Below are 20,239 nucleotides of genomic sequence, written 5' to 3'. Positions count from 1 at the left end.
TGGAGATGTCTGGCTGCTTGTTTCCCAGGTGTGGGAGGGGAGTGATCACTGAGGAGGCTTGGGGACCCCCTCTGATGCCCCCATCTCTCCACAGCTCTGTGGGGGCTCCAGGGAGATGGCTTGCACCCCGGGAGCATGCCCTGGGGAGCTGTGTCCCCGAGACAACGGCACGGCCTGTGGCTCCCACTGCAGTGGTGCTCTCCCCAGGGCAGGTGGGGCCTTCCGGACGGCAGGGCAGGTGGCCGAGCAGCTGCGGGGCCTCAACGCCCAGCTCCAGCAGACCAGGCAGATGGTAGGTGTGGCTGAGGTGGAGTGGGCCCATGTAGGAGGAGGCAGGGGGGACAGAGTCCCTGAGCAAGGCAGAGCTCCCATTTTGAAGCCAGGAGTCGAAAGCCCAGAGATGTCAGGTGACTTTCCCGTGGCCCTACAGCAAGTGAGAGATGGAGTTTGAGGCCAGTGTTTCTACATCATTTCTTCCGGGGCCAAACCGAGCTAGTTACAAGTGTTTCCTAGGTAGATCTTGGGTAGCAGGTGCCTACAGAACCCTCGGGGGCTGCTGAGAGGCCCTCCTGGGGCTTTAACCACTGCTGACCCGTAGCGTGTGTCAGCAGATCAGGGCAGCCGAGGAAGCCACCTCACAGGTGCAGTCGGATGCTCAGCGCCTGGAGATGCAGGTGAGCACCAGCCGCTCCCAGATGGAGGAGGACGTCACACGCACGCGGCTCCTCATCCAGCAGGTCCGGGACTTCCTCTCAGGTGAGCTGGCCTTCACCTTTCCCTGGGCTGATGTTTTGACTTCTGCCTGTCCTCAGTGCCCCATTCCCTGTCCCTCATCCCATTCATCAGTCAGCTACTTCCTTCCCTGGTCTCCATGCCCCTGGACCAGCCCCCGTCACTCACCTGGATGGCTGCACGGCCTGTAGGTGACCCCCCACCTCCTTCCTGCTCCCTCATAGCCCATTCTCAGCAGAACAGTCTGAAACATCTTTGAAAAATGTGTAAGCGGGGTCACATCCTGCTCATGCCTAAAATCCTTCACTGGCTTTCCCTGGTTCTTGGGATAAACTCTCAGCTCCTTACCATGGCCTCTGTTACCTCCTGGGTATGGCCTGTATCCTCTCCACTTTGCTCACAAACTATCTTTGAACAGGCCAGGCTCTTGCCAGCCTCGGAGGCTCTTGCTGTTTGTTCCTCTGCCTGGGATGCTCTCTCTAAGCCCGCTGATTCTTGCCCTCCAGGTCTGAGTTTAAATATCTCCCTCGAGGGGCCTTTTCTGACCACCCCATCTGGTCATCCCCCTCCCCCGTATTCCCCTCTGGAGTCTGACCTTCACTGCTCTACTCCGAGCCTGTGGTTGTTGAGCTCACCTGTCTACAAGTGTAATGTTTGTCTCCCCACTGGACTCTAAACTCCAAGAGGGCAGGGATGGCTGTCTGTCTTATTCACTGTGTCCCTGGCACTTAGCATAAGTCCAGGCCCAGAAAAGCACCCACTGTTGATTGAATGAATAAATGAACCCGATCTCCTCCCTTGCCACCTGGGGAGTGGGAAGGTCCCTGGACAGGACTCAGGAAATCTGTGGGACTTTGGGCAAGTTGTTTTCCTCTTTGCCTCATCTTTCGCTTCTGCCAACGGGGATGATAGTATTTTACAAGTTTATTCCGGGCGTCAAGCAACTGATGTAAAATGTGTTTTGAAAAATTAAAGATGCCTCAGGAATATGAACTGATATTATTAAATTTCTGGTCCCTGCCAGGGAATTTGCTTGGCTGGGAGCCCAGTTAACATGAGCTGAGGGCCTGGTGTAATGACAGCCATTCTTCCTGCTACTATTGCGGTGCCTTTGCTTCAAGAGGCCAGAGCCCCCTCCTGGGTGCTGGTGGCAGGTTGGAGAGAAGCAGAGACAGGCCAGAGTTTGATGATGGGACTCACAAAGAAGGAAGACTTTCCCTGAGTGAAGCCAAGTAAGGCAGGCTAGGTGGTCCCCCATCCTGCATCAACCCCAGCTAGGGGGTGGTGGGGTAGGAAGCCTGTCCTTGGGGTGCAGTCCAGGCTCCAATGAATAGGCAGGGAGTGGATGGGCTGCGGGGTCCCTGCTGTCCCCTCAGTTATGCTTGTGTCTCAGGTTGAGTCCTTGGACAGGATGAGGGGCAGAGAGAAGGAGCAGGGCCTGAGAGAGGCCTGGCCCCTGGGAGGGACCTGGGACAATTCTTACAGTCTCCATGGCTGTGGATTCTGATGTCCGGAATCCTGCTGCAGGAGGCATGGGTACCAGCTGCTGTGGGCACGCAGGGTCACAGAGAGGGCGGGAGAGTGGAAGCCCAGTGGAGGAGGGAGGAGACACCATCTTTCTCAGGTCATCAAGGGAAGTGACAAAAATAATAGGTCAGGTTTACTGAGTTCTTACTAAGTGCCAGGCACTGTTCTAAGTGCTTCACATTATTTAATCCCGACTGCCTACCACTTTGCCTGTGAGGACTCCAGATACAGGGTGGTTAAGAAACCTGCCTAAAAGCATCCAGCTTGGAGGAAGTACGGGTAGGGTTCACCTCACTCCGGAGTCCACACTCTAGATTATTGCGTTATGAGATGGACCACCTCCCAGCACCCCACCACCCATCTTGCTTCTTTGCCTTCGCTAATGTTTGTCCTCACCCTGCATTGTCTCCCCTGCCCTGACCCACCCCTCCCAACCTGGCTAATTCCTACACACCCTCTAAGGATCCCCTGGGTATCTCATTCTCCAGGAAGCTTTCCTGGACCTGTCAGACTGGGTTAGGTGCCCCTGTAACAGCCGTCCTAGCACCCTGAGCTTACCCCCGTCACTCAGGGTTGTGCTTCCTTGTCGCACTAGATTTCAAGCTCCATGAGGGCAAGGACCAAGTCCAATCTGACTTGCAGTCTCAGCTCCCCACATCCTGCTGCTCAGAGCAGTGAATGTTTGCTGAGCTCACCCTGAGACTCAGAAGCCCATGAAACTGAGTGTAACTCAGACCGAGCCCACGGGTGCAGCTGAAGTGAAGCAGAACAAAGGAAGGGCAGGTGCTAGGTGAGGGTGTGCTTGCCGTAAGAGGCTTTCTAGGGAAGGCACATACAAGCCGTGTTGAGAGTAGGACCCTGGGTTAGGTGAGAGGATGGTGGTCTCTATGGGGAGGTCCTTGTGAAAGCTTGTAATTGGGGAAAAGCCCACTTCATTCAACTCAGCCGCAATTATGCCTTGCGCTCCTGCGGTGTGCTGCTCTGGCCCCAAAAGGACATAGCAATAAAGAGGCATGGTTTCCACCTTCCAGGAATGTCCTTCCACCTGGCATGGGGAGGGGACTGGGTCTAGGACCTGTGTAGCCAGCTGGTGAGGAAATCTTTGATTGCAGAGTAAGGCTGGGTGGGCCCCAGAGGAGTTAAGTCCCAGGGCAAACTATCTGGGTGGGCGAGTGTCCCCTTCCCTACCATGTCAGTACCAGTGGAATCTGCAAAAGTGACCATGGGGAGGAGATGCCATCTCTGCACTTCTGACCTTACTCTCTGACCCAGAGTTGCATTGTGAAATTCCTGCTAAATTGATTGTGTCATATCATCCCTTGAGGTTGGGCATCGTGATTCCCATTTCACAGATCAGGAAACTGAGCTCAACGAAGCCAGTTGACTTGTCCCAGTTTGCTTGAATAATAAAGAGGAGGCCTGAGACTGGAGCCCCTCAATCATTCATTCAATGTACAAGCAGAGTGCCTCCAAGTGCCACGCACTGTGCTAAGGGCTGGGCTATAGCTGTGGATGAAAGCCAGTCCCTGTCCTCACGTTGTTTACATCCTAGTGAGGATATGACAGAAAACCCAATAAATGAGTTAAGTGTTCAGTACGTGGGTGGTGATAAATGTTAGGGAGAAAGATAAAGCTGAGAAGGAGGATAAGGAGTGTTGGCAGAGGGTGGAGGTTGCGATCCTAGATTGGATGGCCTGGGCTGGCCTCTCTCAGAAGGTGACACGTGAGCAAAGCCCAGGTAATCTTGATCTGCCTTTGCAAAAGCGAGCACTCTGCCCCAGAGGAGGGGCACGTGGAAGGGGTCTTATTGCCAAAGAAGCAGTTGTAGTTCCTGGCTGGTCTCCCCACTTTAGGGCTGATTATATCTGTGCTCCAGGCATTGTTCAGTACCAGCTGCCTGGTACCACCTCCTCCTCCCCAGCCTGCAGCTTCCTGTGGTGCCACTTAGTTGCCACAGCTGTGCCAGCAGCCATCCTCCCGCGGCAGCGAGCCCAGAAATTCTCAGAGCAGGGCGCCTGAGTGTGCCTGGGAGGGAGCAGCAGCTCCTTGGGCAGCCCGGGCAGAGGTGGCATGGAGGTGCTGCCCACGGGGGCTGCTCAGCCTGGAGAGGCCTCTGATCTTCGGGGAGGTGGCTGAGCTCCCCCATTCCGATGGATGGTTTGTCTTCCAGACCCCAACACCGACACAGCCACCATCCAGGAGGTCAGTGAGGCCGTGCTGGCCCTGTGGCTGCCCACAGACTCTGCCACCGTCCTGCGGAAGATGAATGAGATCCAGGCCATCGCAGCCAGGCTCCCCAACGTGGACCTGGTGCTTTCTCAGACCAAGCAGGACATCGCTCGGGCTCGCAGGCTCCAGGCTGAGGCTGAACAGGCCAGGTGTGGCCCTGGGCCCTGAACTTCTCCCAGGATCGGGCTGGCGTTTTGCCCCCCAACTCTGTTGCTGGAAGCAAGAAAGGAACGTCTGCAAGTCAGAGGGGTGCAGAGGGCTGGGAGACAGGTGGAGGTGCTTACTGTGGCGGGGGGATGGTGAAGTGATACACAGCATCCAGCTTAAACTTTACTCGGCACGGCCCCGTCTTCCTTATTGGAAACCGTCCCCAAAGGCTGCCTCAGGCAACCTGCTTGGTGGGGTCCTGGGATGGAAAAGCTACTGAGTTAATACTCGGCTTCTTATCTTGGCTGGAAAGGATATTCTCTGGCCTGGGGAGTGAGTTGGACCCACATCTCTTCATTCACTGCGCACCCATTCCACCCACCCTTCCATTCCCCCGGCCCCAGGAGCCGAGCCCACACAGTGGAGGGCCAGGTGGAGGACGTGCTGGGGAACCTGCGACAGGGCACGCTGGCACTGCAGGAGGCCCGGGACACCATGCAAGGCACCCGCCGCTCCCTTCAGCTTATCCAAGACAGGGTTGCTGAGGTAGGCATTACGGCTTCCTTCCCCCACTTGTGGGAATGAACATTCAGACTCAGGCACAAGGCATAGAAGATGCCAGGAAGTGACCTGGGTGGAAACTGAGCTGGGGCCCTAAAGAAGGGAGCCTATGAGCCTTGGGCCTGGCTTCGAACCTTTGGTTTTCTGCTCTTGTGTCCGGTGCGGAAGCCAGGGTGGGCTCTGAGCTGCTGCAGGAGTGGGCGGGGAGGTGGTCAGCTGAGCTGGAGAAGGGGGGGAGGCCTGGATGCCAGGGGGCAGATAGAGGATTGGGATGGTGGTGATAGTGATGTCCTGGTTGTAGAGAGTTTTTGCGGCCTGATGAGTTGGAGGAGAGAAGAATAAAGGTCACTGCCTATGAGACCCACCCCAAACTCCGGGTCTCTTTTTCCACAAAGGTTCAGCAGGTGCTGGGGCCAGCGGAAAGACTGGTGACCGGAATGATGGAGCAGCTGGGTGGCTTCCGTGCACGGATGGAGGAGCTCAGCCGCCGGACCAGGCAGCAGCGGGCGCAGGCAGCCCAGGCCCAGCAGTTGGCAGAGGAAGCCAGCGAGCAGGCACTGAGTGCCCAGGAGGTACCTCGAGGGCAGAGTCAGCCCAAGCAAGCATGGCCAGCGGGAGCAGGAGAGGACTCTGTATACTTTATAAGACCATGGGCTGCAAAGCACTTCGAGTAACAGTTATTCTGAAATATCCAGCGGGGGCTTCAGGATTAAGGCACACCTGGCCAGGCATCTGAATTCTCCCTCTGGCTGCCTTTGGTGGAGCTGGTTCAGGGATGCTGGAAAGAGCCAGTCCAATCCCTCTCCTTTCACAGATGAAGTGGTGACTCTGTCCAGACCTAAAGCTCATCTACAAAGGAGGTCTCTTGACACCTGATCCAGAGCTTGTCCCCTGTCATGGTTATCCAGCCCAGACAGAAACTCTTGACTTAGCCCAACCTGAGCCCATCACTGTCAGAATTAGATCAGAGAGAAGGTTGAAGAGCCAGTTTCAGTGTCTCCAGGGTACTGGTGGTCCCGGTACAGTGGCCAAGCTGCCAAGCATACTATTAAGTGACAGCTGTGTACCTGGCCCTGTGCTGGCACTGCAGATGAAGGGAGGGAAATACAGAAGTTAAGGTATGGCTTGTGGCCCAGGGGCTTTTATAGGCAGAATCAACCCATTGGGGATATTAGGAGGCATCTCATCTCTGTGTGCTGATTTGGGTTACATCAAGTCCTTTAGCCAAAGGTCTTCAGGACTTTGGATGATGATGATGTGGAGACTGTTCTTCCTTTTTCAGGGATTTGAGAGAATAAAGCAAAAATATGCCGAGTTGAAGGACCGGCTGGGTCGGAGCCCCATGCTGGGAGAGCAGGGCAGCCGGATCCTGAGCATCAAGACAGAGGCGGAGGAACTGTTTGGGGAAACCATGGAGATGATGGACAGGATGAAAGGTGAGGGAGTGGTCCAGGGGCTTGGACTTCAGGGCATCCCTGAAGGCTGCTCCCAACCCAGGGTTTCTGAGGCCTAAAGTTTGGAGCTAGCAGTGCTAAGGCAGTGAGATCAATTGGGATTTCCTGAGCACCTACTAAGTACAAGGCATATGATGTGGCTTTGAGGCGTGTGGACATGTTCACAAAGACTAGGCCTGCCCTCAAGAGGCTCGCAATCCATTTTTCCTACTGGCCACCAGCTTCATGAAACTGTATTTAATAGCACAAGGAGGACTGTGATAAAAGCCCGAATGATAGGAGCTCTAGGGACTCAGAGGATAAATAACGTCAGAGAGAAATGTTCAGAGAAGGTAATGTTCAAAAAAGATAAGATTTGAGGTGGGCCTGGGAGGATGTATAAGCCTGGAAGAGGCTGTGCGGAGGAGGAGAGACATCAAGACATGTTCTGGGGATGGAGGCGGGACCACCCAACTGGAGAGGAGGGTTGGTGAGGAGAGAACAGGTGGGAGAGAAGTAGCATGGAGCCAGTGTGGCTGGTCCACATGGCCGGCCCTGATGCCAGGAGGAGGTGGGTAGACTCAGCCCTGGAGGCAGTAGGAAACCATCCAAGGGTTTTGAATATGGCAAACCATAATGAAAGAAGCTTTCAAAAGGGTTCTGAGGTTCCTCGGAAAGGAGAACAGAGATTTCCAGGCTTAGTCTCTGAGATGTGATGATGGGGTCACTGCCCTGTGAATGACAAAACCAGAGTCTCTGAATTTTAGAGAAAGCTTTTGACAAAAATCTGTTTGGCTAGATAGATGGACACTATGGAGAAAGGTGGGCTGGCAAGTTGACAGTGGCTGTGGCCGGCCACAACTGAAGGGGGAGGCGAGAAGAGCTGACCTAGATAGAGGAGCCCAGGGCTGGGTCAGTGCACGCCCTGGCCCTGTCCATCAGTGTCTTGTATGAAGTTTAAGAATTTGCTAATCAAATCTGAGGATGACAGGTAGTTAATACACTAGATAACAGAACTAGCATTCTAAGGCAGTCTCAGAAGTCTGAAAGGATGGGCTGAAACTAACAGGATAAAATTAAGTAAGGAGAAAAATTCTCTCTCACTCTGGCCTTGTTTGGACCTCAACTCACAAGTGTAGCTCAGGTGACGTCTGGCTTCTCAGTGGATAATGTAGCTAAACACTTTATAACCAGTTAGTGATAAACACGTATGAGTTGCTACTCACCCGAAAAAGACCCAAGAGTTTTGAATAACTGTAAGCTTGATATAAGTCAGAAGTGCCTTGCTCCTGCCAAAAGAGCTAATAAATGCAAAGCAGCCAAGACAAGGGGAGTAATTGCTCAAGGATGATATTAAAAATATTTAGTAACTGGTGTGTCCTGCACCTAACCAGCCAGAAAGGCTCAGGTTGTAGCATCGGAGCAAGCATTTACCTGCACCTACCACCCAGAAAGGCTCAGGTTGTAGCATTGGAGCAAGCATTTACCTGCTTGCAGGAATTTACCTTTAATTGCAGGGTTATGGGGAGGAGCATGCTGGAGGAGCCTCTGGGGATGGGGGTTGGGGAACAGAACAGCAATTGTAAAAATTTCAGTATTTTATTAACCCATAGGTCCATGTGGGTACCCACTGGCTGAATGTCAGTCTGTTAATAACCCTGTTACACTCTGCTGATCTCCCAGGTGAGATCGAGTTCAATGGAGGCTACTACATCTTCAAAAAGGATATTGATGAACCCACACACTTGAGAGGGAGGGTGGCCAGGGTTGGGATGTAGGGAAGGCCTGGTGATTATATCAGATGAAGAGTGGATGAAGGAACTAGGGCGGTTTCATCTGGGGAAGATGGGGCCTCACACATGTGAAGGACTGCCATGTAGGAAACAGAAAGAATAGATTCCTACACCCCAGGAGACAGACCTGGGACAATTGGGTGGCAGCAAGATGTGCTCATATTCTGGCTTAATGAGAAGACTTTTTAACAAGCAGAGCTGCCTAAAGTTGGAGCCTTGTGAGACAGTGCCCTCTGGCCCTATTCCTGGAAAGTTCAGGCTGAGGCTGGGTACCAGCTCTCATGAATGTGGTACAGGGGGCTCCTGCCTAGGATGACAGGGGGGACAGGCTAGATTAGATCACTTTGGAGTCCTTCACATCCTCCACACATAATCTGGTGGCGGTATGCGGAATGGACCGGAGGGGGAGGAATAGATTTATCTGGAGTGGCATTTTTGGGGAGAGACAATGGGGAGGAATTCTGGCCACCCAGCTCTTTTGCCCTGGTGCCCACCTGAGGAATCATTGGTGGGATGGCAGCTGTCTGGGTCCAACATAGTGGGTTTCTAATCTTGGTGCCCGTGGCCTCCCTCATCAGCCTGGGACAACTCTGCCTAGAGCAGAGGAGAAGAGTAGGGGCAGAGGATCCTTGGGGTAAGGCCTTCCTGGGTCTGGCCCCTGCCATGTTTCTCTAAGAGTGGGATGGGGGCTGGAGAGGCCTGAGGCTGGAGAGAGCTGCCTTAGGGGCCAGACTCCCTCAAGGTGGAGGTGATTTCTCTCGCAGACGCTGCGTCCGGGTGGGTGGGAGGAGAAGGAAGGGTTGGGAGTCTTCGGGTTGGGAGTCTTCTCCCCAGCTCCTCTTCCTCCCCCTGCTGTTCCATCTGCCCTCAGACATGGAGTCGGAGCTGCTTCGGAGGAGCCAGGCCATCATGCTTCGCTCGGCGGACCTGACGGGGCTGGAGAAGCACGTGGAGCAGATCCGCAACCATATCAATGGGCGCGTGCTCTACTACGCCACCTGCAAGTGATGCGCCAGCGTCCAGCCTGTGGCCTTGCTCATCTGCCCTCTTTGCTTCTGGGGGCCAGACTGGCTTGGAATACTTTCCAGCTCCAGGAAAATTTTATGCAGCCTAAAGCACAGCCTGGACCACCCTGGTGTGCAGTTGTTAGGATTACTCTGGGCTGCAGCTGAGCCTGGGCTGGTGGGACAACTACCGTTGAGGGACAGAGATGGTGGAGGCGGGCCACGTCATTGTAACCAGGAGCTCTCAAGTGGAGGGCGCTTGGCTGGGCAGTGTCCTTGCCCTTCATTCTCCGTTGAGGCTGAATCCTGGACCAACACAGAAACATAACTAAAAATGATGTACAAGTGAAAAGCCCAATAAAAATCTATAGAAAGGAGCCTGGAGTTTCAAAGAGGGGAAAATAGTCTGTCTCCCTGGGAAGTAAACATTTCTCATTTGTTTCTGTCTCCCATCTGGGGTTCCTGGGTGCTCCTCTGCTCAAGCCCGAGGCCTGGTGGTGGGTGAAGAATAGGCTGCCCCCACTCTGCTCAGTCTAGCGACTCATCACCTAGACTTAGGGAGATGGGGCCCCTTTGCTCCAGGAACTGATGGATTCTATCCTTGAGAGACCAGAGGAGGCGTTTTCACCTCTGAACAACTATGCAGTTTCTCGTTTACAGAAGAAAATGTAGAAATCCAGAGATGGGAAGCAAGCTGTTCAAAATCACACAGCTCCTAGAGGCAGAACTAAGACCAGACTCTGTGTCTCTAGAGATCTCAAAAAGAAGCTGTAAATGGATGTGTGTGTGTGTGCCGACAGATATGGAAATGGCACGAATGTTTGTGTGCTAACTGTGGCCCGGACACTGTGCTAGCATTTTATCTACATGAACTTCTTGGTCTTTATTGATCATAGTAATTATTTATTGAGCTCTATGCTAGATACATCATCTGCATTATCTCATGATGTAGGTGGCACTGTTGTTCCCAAGTGAGGAAACCAAGGCACAAAAGGTTAAGTGACTCCCCCAAGGTCGCAGATGTGGCAGGCCGGGCAGAGCTAGGCCTCAAACCCAAGTTCATCTATTACAGGCATTAGGAGGATGGCTGCTCGGGCTGGGCTGTCTGGGTTCCGGGGCACCTCCCCCAGGGGGTTGTTCTGAGAAGGAAATGAGTTGATGCGTGTAGCTCATGTCACCAGGTGCCTGGCCCACTGTGTGTCCCCTGACCACTCCTACCGTCACTAGGTCCTACCTGACCTCAAGCTCTCTGTGCATTTTCCACTCCAGAAAGCCCAGAAGCCCCTGAGCTGCTTCTGACTTAGAGAAGAACCAAAGGAAGCCTCATAGAAAAAAATATGTTCATTTTATTCAGCACAACACAGAGCATGAAGCTGGAGGGAGCGGGAGACAAGAAAACTGGGAAGGGAGAAGAACAATGTGCCTGATTTTTCAGGGAGGGAAAGGGGAGCAGAACCAGGATTTGAATCACTGGCTGAACGAACAGTCAACTTCCAATTTTTACTTAACTGAGTGTGTGTGTAGAGGGCATCCGGCCAGGATACTAATTCCTTAGGGTACCTTGCCTCGGGTTTCTTTCTTTTTCATCTTGGAGGGTGTGGTCCTGCTTTTGGATGGGGGCAGGGAGGGAGGTGATCAGAAGAGTGCTGGGCGTAGGCTGGCCGGGTTTGGAGCTAATCCCGGAGTTAGGATTTGAGCTTGGAGAGCTCACAAGCAGACCACGAAGCTGCCTGTCATTCATGCAGATGCGCAGGCCACTCCATTAACGAGCCCGTTCTGGCTGTGAGGACGGAGGCTGGAGAGGCAAGATCCAGCGTGTGTGCTGAGCGGGGAGTCTGGGTAGATGCTCCATATGGCTTTGCTCGGAGATGGTGACGCAGCTTGGCCAGCCCATTAAGCTTTTCACGACAAACGACACAGACCTGGGTGACAGCTATCTACGGACACTGTGCAGAGCCACGGCACGTAGGGTTGGGGGCACGGAGCGGGCAGGCCAGGGAGACCTGGGAGCCTCGGATGCCGCTCCTCCCGCCCACAGCTTCGGTGAGGCCTCCACGCTTGGAGACTCACTCCTGGGCCTTCTGGGAGGGTCTGCCCCAGGTGACAGCTGCCTGCTGCTTCTGATCAGGCCTTGCTCGGCTGGCTCTCCCTTCTTCCCACTGCAGCGTAGACTCCAGGTTTGGAAAGGCAGAGAAGAGGTGAATAGCTATCTCTCCTGCAGAAGAAGGGGGTTCAGGGTTGAGGGGGTGCTGTCGCCTCTGGTACCCCTTGGACCCCATCACTGAGACTCTGTGACTGCGATTTCCCCCTGAGCCCACGGCCCTGGCCCTCCTCCCTCTAGTTCCCTCACCTGAAAATTGTAGTGACACAGACACAGGCCCCAGGGATCACATAATGAGACAGACTCCCGTCTGCCCCACCCGGCAGTGGGAGCTGCCGCTGGCTTTAACTGGCACCATGACCTCCGATTTGAAGTTCCTGGAAAGGAAGTGGAGTAGCAGGCTATAGAGTATTTGAGGAGGAAGGAGAGCCGGGATAATTCTCTGTGCCTGTGGCTGCCGCTCAGCACTCCCTTTATGAGCTTCAGAAAGTATGAGCCTTTATAGAAAAGATGAATGAGATAACCAAGCCCCCAATGTCCCCCCAAAACACAGAGGCCCTGGAAACTCAAGGGATCTAACGCCCACCACTCACACCTACCCAGCTTTCTGCAGGCATTTATAATCCCTGTTGCCTCACTAAACTTTGACAGTACCTCTGTGGGGCAGGCTGAGCAGGTATGATCCAATCAACCCATTTTACAGATGAGCAAACTAGAAACAGAGATATGGATTGAAATGACAGTGGCCACACAGCTGGTGAGGGGTGGGGACAGGACTGGAGGCGTTTCCCTTGACCCCCTCCTCCTCCCGCATCCAGAGCTCTTCCACCCTACAGAGCTGCCCCCAAATGGGAGAGGCTCTCTGGTCAGTTTCTTTCAGCTCCATTGCCTGAGTTCTTTCAGACCCAGGCTGAGCAGGGCTAGGCCTTGGGCTTTGGCTGAAAATACGTACTGTTTTCTGTTGGCCCTTTTGAGGAGTGTGGGCTCAGAGCAGTAGGAGGACTTCCCTTTGGTCCCGACACTCAGGCAGCTGGAACAGCAGCCGCAGGGCCCGACGGCCAGGGGCCCCTGCTGCATGGGCACGAGGCTGCTGCTGATGCGGAGGGAGCCGTGGATCAGGCAGTTGAGGGACCTGCCCCCAGGGGCAGTGGGCAGGGGGCCATGCTGGCAGGGCAGCCGGGTCAGGGCAGGGAGGGCCACACTCTGGTCCAGGGCGGGTGCCTCCGTGATGGTGATCTCAGGGGAGCTGGGTCTTGAGGCTTCAGAGGCTTGAGTGATGGGTGGCCTGTGCTCCACCTCCGGGCGGACACCTGGGCTGTGCAGGTTCATGTGCAGCTTCCTCATGTGGTGGACCACGGCTGCCGCGTTGAAGGCTTGCTGAGGAGATAGGAGACCAGTCTCTGGCCGTCTCCATCCTCAGAGGGCAGTGAGGCTTAAGCTTTCCCTTTGCCCTGCAACCTCTTGAAACCGACGTGTGCACTTCTCATTTCAGAGAGGGTTCAGGGAGCTCCAGGGTCTGCTGGGAGACCCCAAGGAAAGCCCCTACCCCAGCTGCCCCAGCCCAGCCTCCAGGGCCTAGACAGCCTGCCCGCCTCCAGGAGAGGACAACTCACCCTCCACTTGCTCTTGGCAAAGTTCTTCTGGATCTGGAGGCTGACTGATGGGTAGATGTCCCGGTGGAGGGCTGTGTTTCCATTAATCCTGTGGACGTGGAGGGGACCCCTGGCTAGTGGTGGTTACAGGGACTCAGCCAGGGGTTGGGCAGGGGGCTGGGCATAGGGTAAACTGAGTGGACTGCCTCAGGACAAGGGCACCTGGAGCTAGGAAAGGGCTGGAGCCAGGGCTCCTCTTTCCGCCGGGCAGGTCATAGGGGGCCTATGCTTTAGAAACTTGCTTTAGAGCTGGGTGGGCAACCTATAGCCTGTGGACCAAATCTACTCATTGCCTGCTTTTGTAAATAAGATCTTGCTGGGACACAGACGCGCCCATTCATTCAGCTATGGGCTATGCTGCTTCCGAGCTGCAATGGGAGGATTGAGTAGTTGCCATGGAGACGATATGGCCAGCAAAGCCTAAAATATTTACTATCTGGCACTTTACAGAAAAAAAGTTTACTGACCCTATCCCCCCACCCCATGTCAGAGGGCGTTTGGGCTGTCACCATCCTTTGGCTCAAAACTTTGCTCAGAACCCACATTCTCCTGCAAATTTTCCTCAGTAAGGCCACCCAATACAGGCTGCCCTTTTCTTGTCCCCTCAGCCTGTTATTCATCCATCTCTAAGTGTCCTTCAGACACTTGCCACATACACAGTACTTTCTAGGTACTAAGGGACTCAGAGAAGTAACAGACGTGGTCCTGATCGCTAGGCGCTTACAGTGTAGGTTTGAAGCCTTGTTTCATGCCATGAACTAGAGTAATTCATGGTGAGCTGTGTAATGGATAAGGAAAGATGGGAGGTCTGTCTAGATTGCAGGAGGCAGGGCTTTAGAGAAGGACAAAAGCTGCTCTGGATCCTGAAGAATGCTACATCTAATGCAGGGCATTCAATGTGGTGAGAATGGTATGACCCAAGGTGTAATTTGGGAAAAACTTGGTTTAGAAAGCGGGGGAGGGCAGGGAGAGAAATATAGCTATTAGGCCTTTCTGGAATACAGAAGGTACGCTGGGAATCCTGAGAAATGAAGTTGGAGGTAACGGGTAAGGCCAGATTAGGGAAAACCTAGGCTTGCTGTGGTGGGAATTGGGGAGCTTGTAAATTTTCCAGCAGGGGTGTAGCATGAAAAACGAAGTGTTTCAAGATTTTATTTACCTGCCTTACCAATTGGTTGCTTTGGGATTGTTCTCAAAGCACCTTGCATGGAACAGACTTTGACCCCAGGGTAAAATGATGCTCTTAAAGACAGGGTAAAGTTACCTGTCTAGCTGCATCTGCCTCCTGAACTTGACTAGATGACCCAGCTGCCACCATTGGGTCAGGATCCACTTACTTAAATGCTATTTTCTTCTCTAGCTGGATCTGGTCTGTACCCTTTGGATGTCACACAGTAAACAGCTAGGGCAAGCAGACTCCAGGGAAACACGCTGTGAACGAGTCAGCATGGTGTTTGCGGACCGACAGGTGAGGGTCTAGAGCCCATCCCCCATTCCTCACTCACCAGGGGTGCCTCAAGGCCTTCTCACAGGTGTACCGCTCATTCGGGTCCTTCTCCAGCAAGTGGCAAATAAAATCCTTGGCTAGGGGGAGCAATCAAAGATACAACAGATAAGGACCAGATTTCATGACTGATGGAAATTCACTTCCAGGCTGGTGGGTGGCACTGAAAACACCTTTAGCTCATCTTCCAAAGAGGCAATTTTAAGAGTCTTGAAAGAGAGAAAAAACCAAACCACCTGACAACAACCCACCACAAACCACCAGAAAGGCTCTATGCAGCCGTGTCACCCACCCAACACTGTAGATACATCTCTGGGCACGAGGCACCAATGTGCCTGATGCCATGTGGGTGCACATTTGCACCAGTCAGGGGCCAGCACCGCACATGGGCACACGTGTGAATGCTAGCTTATCCCAGCTCTGATCCCCACTTAATGGACCCAACAACAAATACTGATAACCTTCCCACACACAGACATTGCAGACTCCTGATCTTGATATGTGAAAGGCAAAACTTGGCCTTGGTTTTGCCACTCCTGCCTGGAACACTCCCCTGTGCCTGGCTCTGCCCTCCTGGCCCCTCATCTGAGCCACCTCCCCAGCTTTTACCAGACATACTGCGGTTCTGCCTCCAGGAAAACAAAAGCATGAACCTGAGATGCGAATCACTTCCTTGGCCTTTGACCCAGATGAAGATTTCTCCACTTTCCTTGGAGGCTGTTCTGTTAGATTCCCCAGGGACTGTCAAGAGCCAGGACTGTCATCCTTTGTTAAGCTCTTGTCTCTTGGCAGCCTCTGCCTTGAGCCTGTTATTTTGTCCTTCACACTGGCTGGTCTTACCTGACTCAGAAATGTCATCCCAGAACGGAGACTCAAACTCATAGTAGCCCTCCTTGATTTTCTCAAAAAGCTTAGACTCAGTGTCTTCATAGAAGGGGGGATACCCACACAGCCTGCAGTGGAATAGGAAGGTACATGCTGCTGAATGACCCCATCCTCCCTGGGCCAACCTCTCCCCTCTGTCCAGCCTCCCACTATATACACAGGCAGGCAACATAAAGGTCCCCACCAGCAGTGTGACCAGGACATGGGTCTGTCTCTGATTCAGGAATGATGCAGGTTCTATCAAGTGTTTATGCAGGAGTCAAAGCTTGGAACAGGCCACCCTGAAAGGCCTCTTTGTACATTATATCCCCCAAACCCTCACCACCTCTCCACATACTTCCCCTGACTCTCAGATGATATATAAAATATTTTTAAGAAGGATGGTAGAAATGTCCACTTGAATGTAAATTTCATGAGGGATGTTTTAGGCTCCTTTGTTCGTCATTCTTCAGTACCTAAACCACTGATTGGCACAGCAGACAGTCAATGAATATTTGTTGAGTAGATGAATGAAGAGAAGCATTATTCAACATAAGCTGAGGAAATAGAGAAATGCATCCACACTAAGGCGTAAATGACTAATCGCAGGTTATTTTCCTAAGAGCAAAGTTTGCTATAAGTGAGAAGGGATGCTGGGGAAGAGGCGGTGAGCGGGTTTGGAAGGGAGAGCCTGAGAATGTGTGGAGAGGAGCGGTGACAAGGGTCGGGTCCATCCAGGCCATCATTTTGCCTTGGGCTGACATTGCCAGGAGAGAAATCTGAGATGTGAACATTTTGTCCACTTGGCTTCTAAGCTTAGCTTGGCTTCTCCCTCTTTTATTGGTCATTCAACAGAGTGGGACTCAATACATTTATATAGAGTAAATGGGGGTGGGGTGCTTAAAGAGGGAGTGCCACGTGGCTGAACAGTGGGTTCACACTGAGCTCTTTTTTATAACCTGGTGGAGATCAGGACAAGAGCCTTTGGAGCTGTGTGCATAAGTGTGTGTGTGTGTGTGTGCGTGTGTGCATGCATGTGTACATGCACGTGCTTTGGGGGTGGATGCTGCTCAAGGAGCTGAGATGGGGAGGAGAGAAGAAAGGGTGAGCAGGCTCTGAGGTTCCTCAGGAACTGAGCCAATGCCAGCTTCTACTCACAGTATGTAAGTGATGACGCCAATGGACCAGCAATCCACAGCCTTGCTGTAGGGTTTCTGGGCCAACACTTCTGGAGCTGCAGCAAACCAAAGGCAGAGTCAAAGCTGAGCAGGGGTAAGAGAAAAGGCTGAGGAGTGAGGGACAAATGTCAGGAAGCAGCTTAGCGAAGAGTACTAGGGTAGCGCCTGGGATAGTGTTGATTTTTAAGACTGAAAATTCCCCTAGGGGCAGGGACTGTGTCTTTCCCAGCAGACTAAATCTTCCTCCATCAGACTGAAAGTTCCCATGACAGTGCCTATGACTCCCCCATCAGACTGGGGGTCTCCAGGGCTATGTTTTCCCCATTACACTGAGTACTCTCTGGAGGCAGAGCTTATATCTCCCCACTCAGATGGGGGACCCCCAGTACAGGGACCTTGTGCCTCCTTTCAGACAGGGAAATCTGCCAGGTGAAGGCTGTCTCTCCCACTAGATTGGGATCTCCCTGAAAGCAGAAGTTCCATTAATTGAGGACTTCCATTGAGTAATAACTGTCCCATCAGTCACTGTTACCTTCTGAGGGCAGGGCTTAGTCTACCTCATCAGATCAAGAGCTCCGTGAGGGAATGGGCCATGTCTTCCTCTGATTGGGAGCTCTAGGGCAGTAGTGAGCTGCCTTCTGCATTTATCCCAGATACCAGGGATTTGTATCCAATGGACTCAATACGTGCTGGTAAGTGACCAACCTCTCTTTTGCTGAGAGAGAAGATTCCCTCTGTTGAGTCAGGGTTCTGCTTCCCACTCCCAGCCCCAACCAGGTGATGAGTGGCTAAGAGGGAAGGGGCAGTAGTGGATGCTCTGAGTTTTGGCTTTCTCCCTCCTAGATCCCATGAGTGCTCTCTCCTGGTACCCTGACTGCTCTCACTTTTTGGGGGGCCCTGGGAGCCTACAGGGCTGTTAGGCAGGAGGCCCCACTTCTGCCAGTTTCCTAGGGTATTTTCTTCAGTGTATATTTGGGGACCCATATTTGAGTTCCTCACATTCAAACACAACACTCTGCCTCCAGGATACCACCAGTTGGGGGGCTGAGGTCTTCTCCAGACTGGGAGAAAGTAGAAGGAGGTCTAGTGGCCAACCTCTCAGCAATTTACTGATCTCTGGGTTTGTGATCCTTTCTCTGTCCCTGGTCTAGATAAAGGCAGGAAATCTGTCTGCAAAAGTGAGAACAAAAGTATAGACAGGAGGAGTGGGAAGGCTCAGGGGTAGGATGTCTTTGAAGATGTAGGATTTGTGAGCAGGAGGGGTAGTTCCAGATGGATTGGCTGGCCCTAAACCTCATAAGTGACTGTACTACCAGGATCACCCCTGAAATTGAACCCTGTCTCCTTACAACAATCCTTCTTCATGAATAACATCCATGTGGTGGAATGTAGCCAACTGGTCAACCTCCCTCCTGTTCCTAGACTCACCCACGTAGCCTGGGGTCCCACAGGCAGTGGACATGACACCATTCTGCTCCATCTTGGAGAGACCAAAGTCTGTGATCATAATCTTAGAATTCTCCTCAGGGGTGAGGTACAGCAGGTTTTCAGGCTATGGGAGAAGAGAAATATCATGTAATGCAGGATATAGTCACCTGAAACAAGCATCTCTTTCCTTCCCCTGATATATAATTTCTTAGGAAGCTGCATCCTGTGCTCTTGACTTCAAAGCCAGACTAATCTCCCTCCATTCTTCCTTTCTTCTTCCTACCGGACCTTCAACCCCTCTAACCCAGCACCTTGAGTTTTGGTTTTGGCCCTGACTTTGATTAGCTTTATAACTATTAATGTACTAACCCTTCCCTCTTCTCATCCTTAACTACCCTAAGACTGTTTTGCTTGTTGAGGAAACCAACCCTTAGTTTATTTTCTCTGATCTCTCTAAAGTCTGGTAGGTGTCTGTTGCAATGTTGACTTTCAATAAGTATTTATTAAATTTGACTGTGGCTAAATTCAAGAAATGTGTGGATTATTTTGGTATCTTAGTAGGGTGAGGCTTAGTAAAAAGTTCAGGAAAAGGCTGAGGTGCAAATGAACAATGATTGTTCAGTCACCCAAGATTTGTTTTAGAATCTGAGGGATGAGCTAGTCTAACCCTCTCATTTTACAGAGCTTAGACTTCCCATGACTCATGCAGCTTCCTAAAGGGTCATTCCCTGTTTCCCACTGAGGGCCCCGCCTTGGCACCTTTAAGTCTCTGTGGACGATGCCATTCTCGTGGAGGTATTTCACTGCTGACAACACCTGCTGGATCACCAGGCTGGCATCCTTCTCTGTGTAGACACCCCGTTCCAGAATCCGGTCAAAGAGCTCCCCACCAGAAACACTGTGGGCACAGGGGCAAGTGCGGGAATCCAGTACTTATTTCAGGTCAAAGGGACATGAATTCATTTGTTCTGTAGCCCTGGGGACACAGCTGTGGTGGAACAGGCAAGTGCCCACAGACTGTGATTCAAGGGGTGCAGGGAGAACTACTCCAACCTCAGAACACATTCTTTGGGTACCTGGAATGATGTCACTAGGGAGTCATTTATTTGGGCCAACCATTGACCTCTCCCTGGGAACTCTTTTGTAAAATGCAAAATGCCTCTGGTTAGGGTTTTGCAAGAAGCCAATAATCAACTAACACAACATTGTAAATCAACTATACGTCAAAAAAAAAAAAAAAAAAAGGAAGTCAATGATTGCTTCCTGTGGACACATTTCTTAGCTGCTTTCTTTCCTGGCCTAGGACACAGGAAGCCATGATGCAAGGGAGAGGTGAAGCTAAAATCAGACAAAGTAGGAAAGAGAAGGAAGTGCAGATGAGGCTAACTGGCCTTATGCCAGGATTTCTTTCCTCATTTTGGAAAGTTGAGCTACCTAAAGCTGAAATTATAGGTAGAGTCATATAGTGACTCTGATAGTAATAGTGTTTTTAGGCTCACATGGTATGGTATCTGAGGATTCAGGGGAGCTTTAAGGTCAGGTCCAACCCCCATGTCCTGAATGTTCTCTCCACTATTTTTGCCAAGTTTTCTAGACAGTACTGGAACACATCAGTGGCAGAGAACTCACTCCCTCCTAAGACAGACTGTTTTATTTTTTGTCACTTTCTTACTATTTCCATATATTATGATGCAACCTGATTCCCTGTAGTTTCTGCAAGTGACACTGGTTGTGAGTATGCACACATGACAGCACCATGCAGCAATAAGGAAGTAGAATTTCTCTAATCAAAATGCACACCATCCTACTCCTTTTGTTTCTGTCCTGAAGCTCTGGGCTCTGCTATGGGAGCTAGAGGCCTATGAGAAAGATACTCTTTGTACACAGGTATGAATTCCTGACTCAGACTGGCCTGGGTCCTGGTGCTGGTGCTCTAGGAGGCTTGACATACTTTGGTGACATCTAAACCTGCCCACCTTCCTACCTGGATGACTGTGTGCTAATTCTGTTGACTTGGCCTCATTAAGGTGACACATGGTCCCTGCTTACTTGTTAGTGCTGCTCTGGGCCCCTCCAAGCTCACTCC

General features: G+C 52.1%; 2 protein-coding genes across 6 annotated transcripts in view; one reads left to right on the top strand and one right to left on the bottom strand.

Annotated features, from left to right (window-relative positions):
* The window catches only part of LAMB3 (laminin subunit beta 3), a 44,311-nt gene extending 34,508 nt beyond the window's left edge, over positions 1-9,803 (top strand). For all 3 annotated transcript variants that reach the window (XM_082399643.1, XM_082399644.1, XM_082399645.1), the window contains 7 exons: positions 95-292; positions 612-756; positions 4,430-4,637; positions 5,040-5,181; positions 5,592-5,768; positions 6,479-6,632; positions 9,294-9,803. In XM_082399643.1, the coding sequence (XP_082255769.1) occupies positions 95-292; positions 612-756; positions 4,430-4,637; positions 5,040-5,181; positions 5,592-5,768; positions 6,479-6,632; positions 9,294-9,430 (1,161 nt within the window). In that variant the 3' untranslated portion in view covers positions 9,431-9,803. The remainder of the gene's footprint in view (positions 1-94; positions 293-611; positions 757-4,429; positions 4,638-5,039; positions 5,182-5,591; positions 5,769-6,478; positions 6,633-9,293) is intronic.
* A 949-nt stretch (positions 9,804-10,752) lies between these two features.
* The window catches only part of CAMK1G (calcium/calmodulin dependent protein kinase IG), a gene marked incomplete at its 5' end in the record, with an annotated part of 30,895 nt that continues 21,408 nt past the window's right edge, over positions 10,753-20,239 (bottom strand). For all 3 annotated transcript variants that reach the window (XM_082400193.1, XM_082400194.1, XM_082400192.1), the window contains 9 exons: positions 10,753-11,641; positions 11,777-11,904; positions 12,480-12,904; positions 13,141-13,228; positions 14,685-14,763; positions 15,524-15,636; positions 16,706-16,781; positions 18,154-18,277; positions 18,913-19,051. In XM_082400193.1, coding sequence (XP_082256319.1) covers positions 11,814-11,904; positions 12,480-12,904; positions 13,141-13,228; positions 14,685-14,763; positions 15,524-15,636; positions 16,706-16,781; positions 18,154-18,277; positions 18,913-19,051 — 1,135 coding nt within the window. In that variant the 3' untranslated portion in view covers positions 10,753-11,641; positions 11,777-11,813. The remainder of the gene's footprint in view (positions 11,642-11,776; positions 11,905-12,479; positions 12,905-13,140; positions 13,229-14,684; positions 14,764-15,523; positions 15,637-16,705; positions 16,782-18,153; positions 18,278-18,912; positions 19,052-20,239) is intronic.

Source organism: Balaenoptera borealis (assembly GCF_965194805.1).
Source record: "Balaenoptera borealis genome assembly, chromosome: 1".
Classification (NCBI taxonomy): Eukaryota; Metazoa; Chordata; class Mammalia; order Artiodactyla; family Balaenopteridae; genus Balaenoptera; species Balaenoptera borealis.
This window is presented reverse-complemented; position numbering and strand designations above follow the sequence as displayed.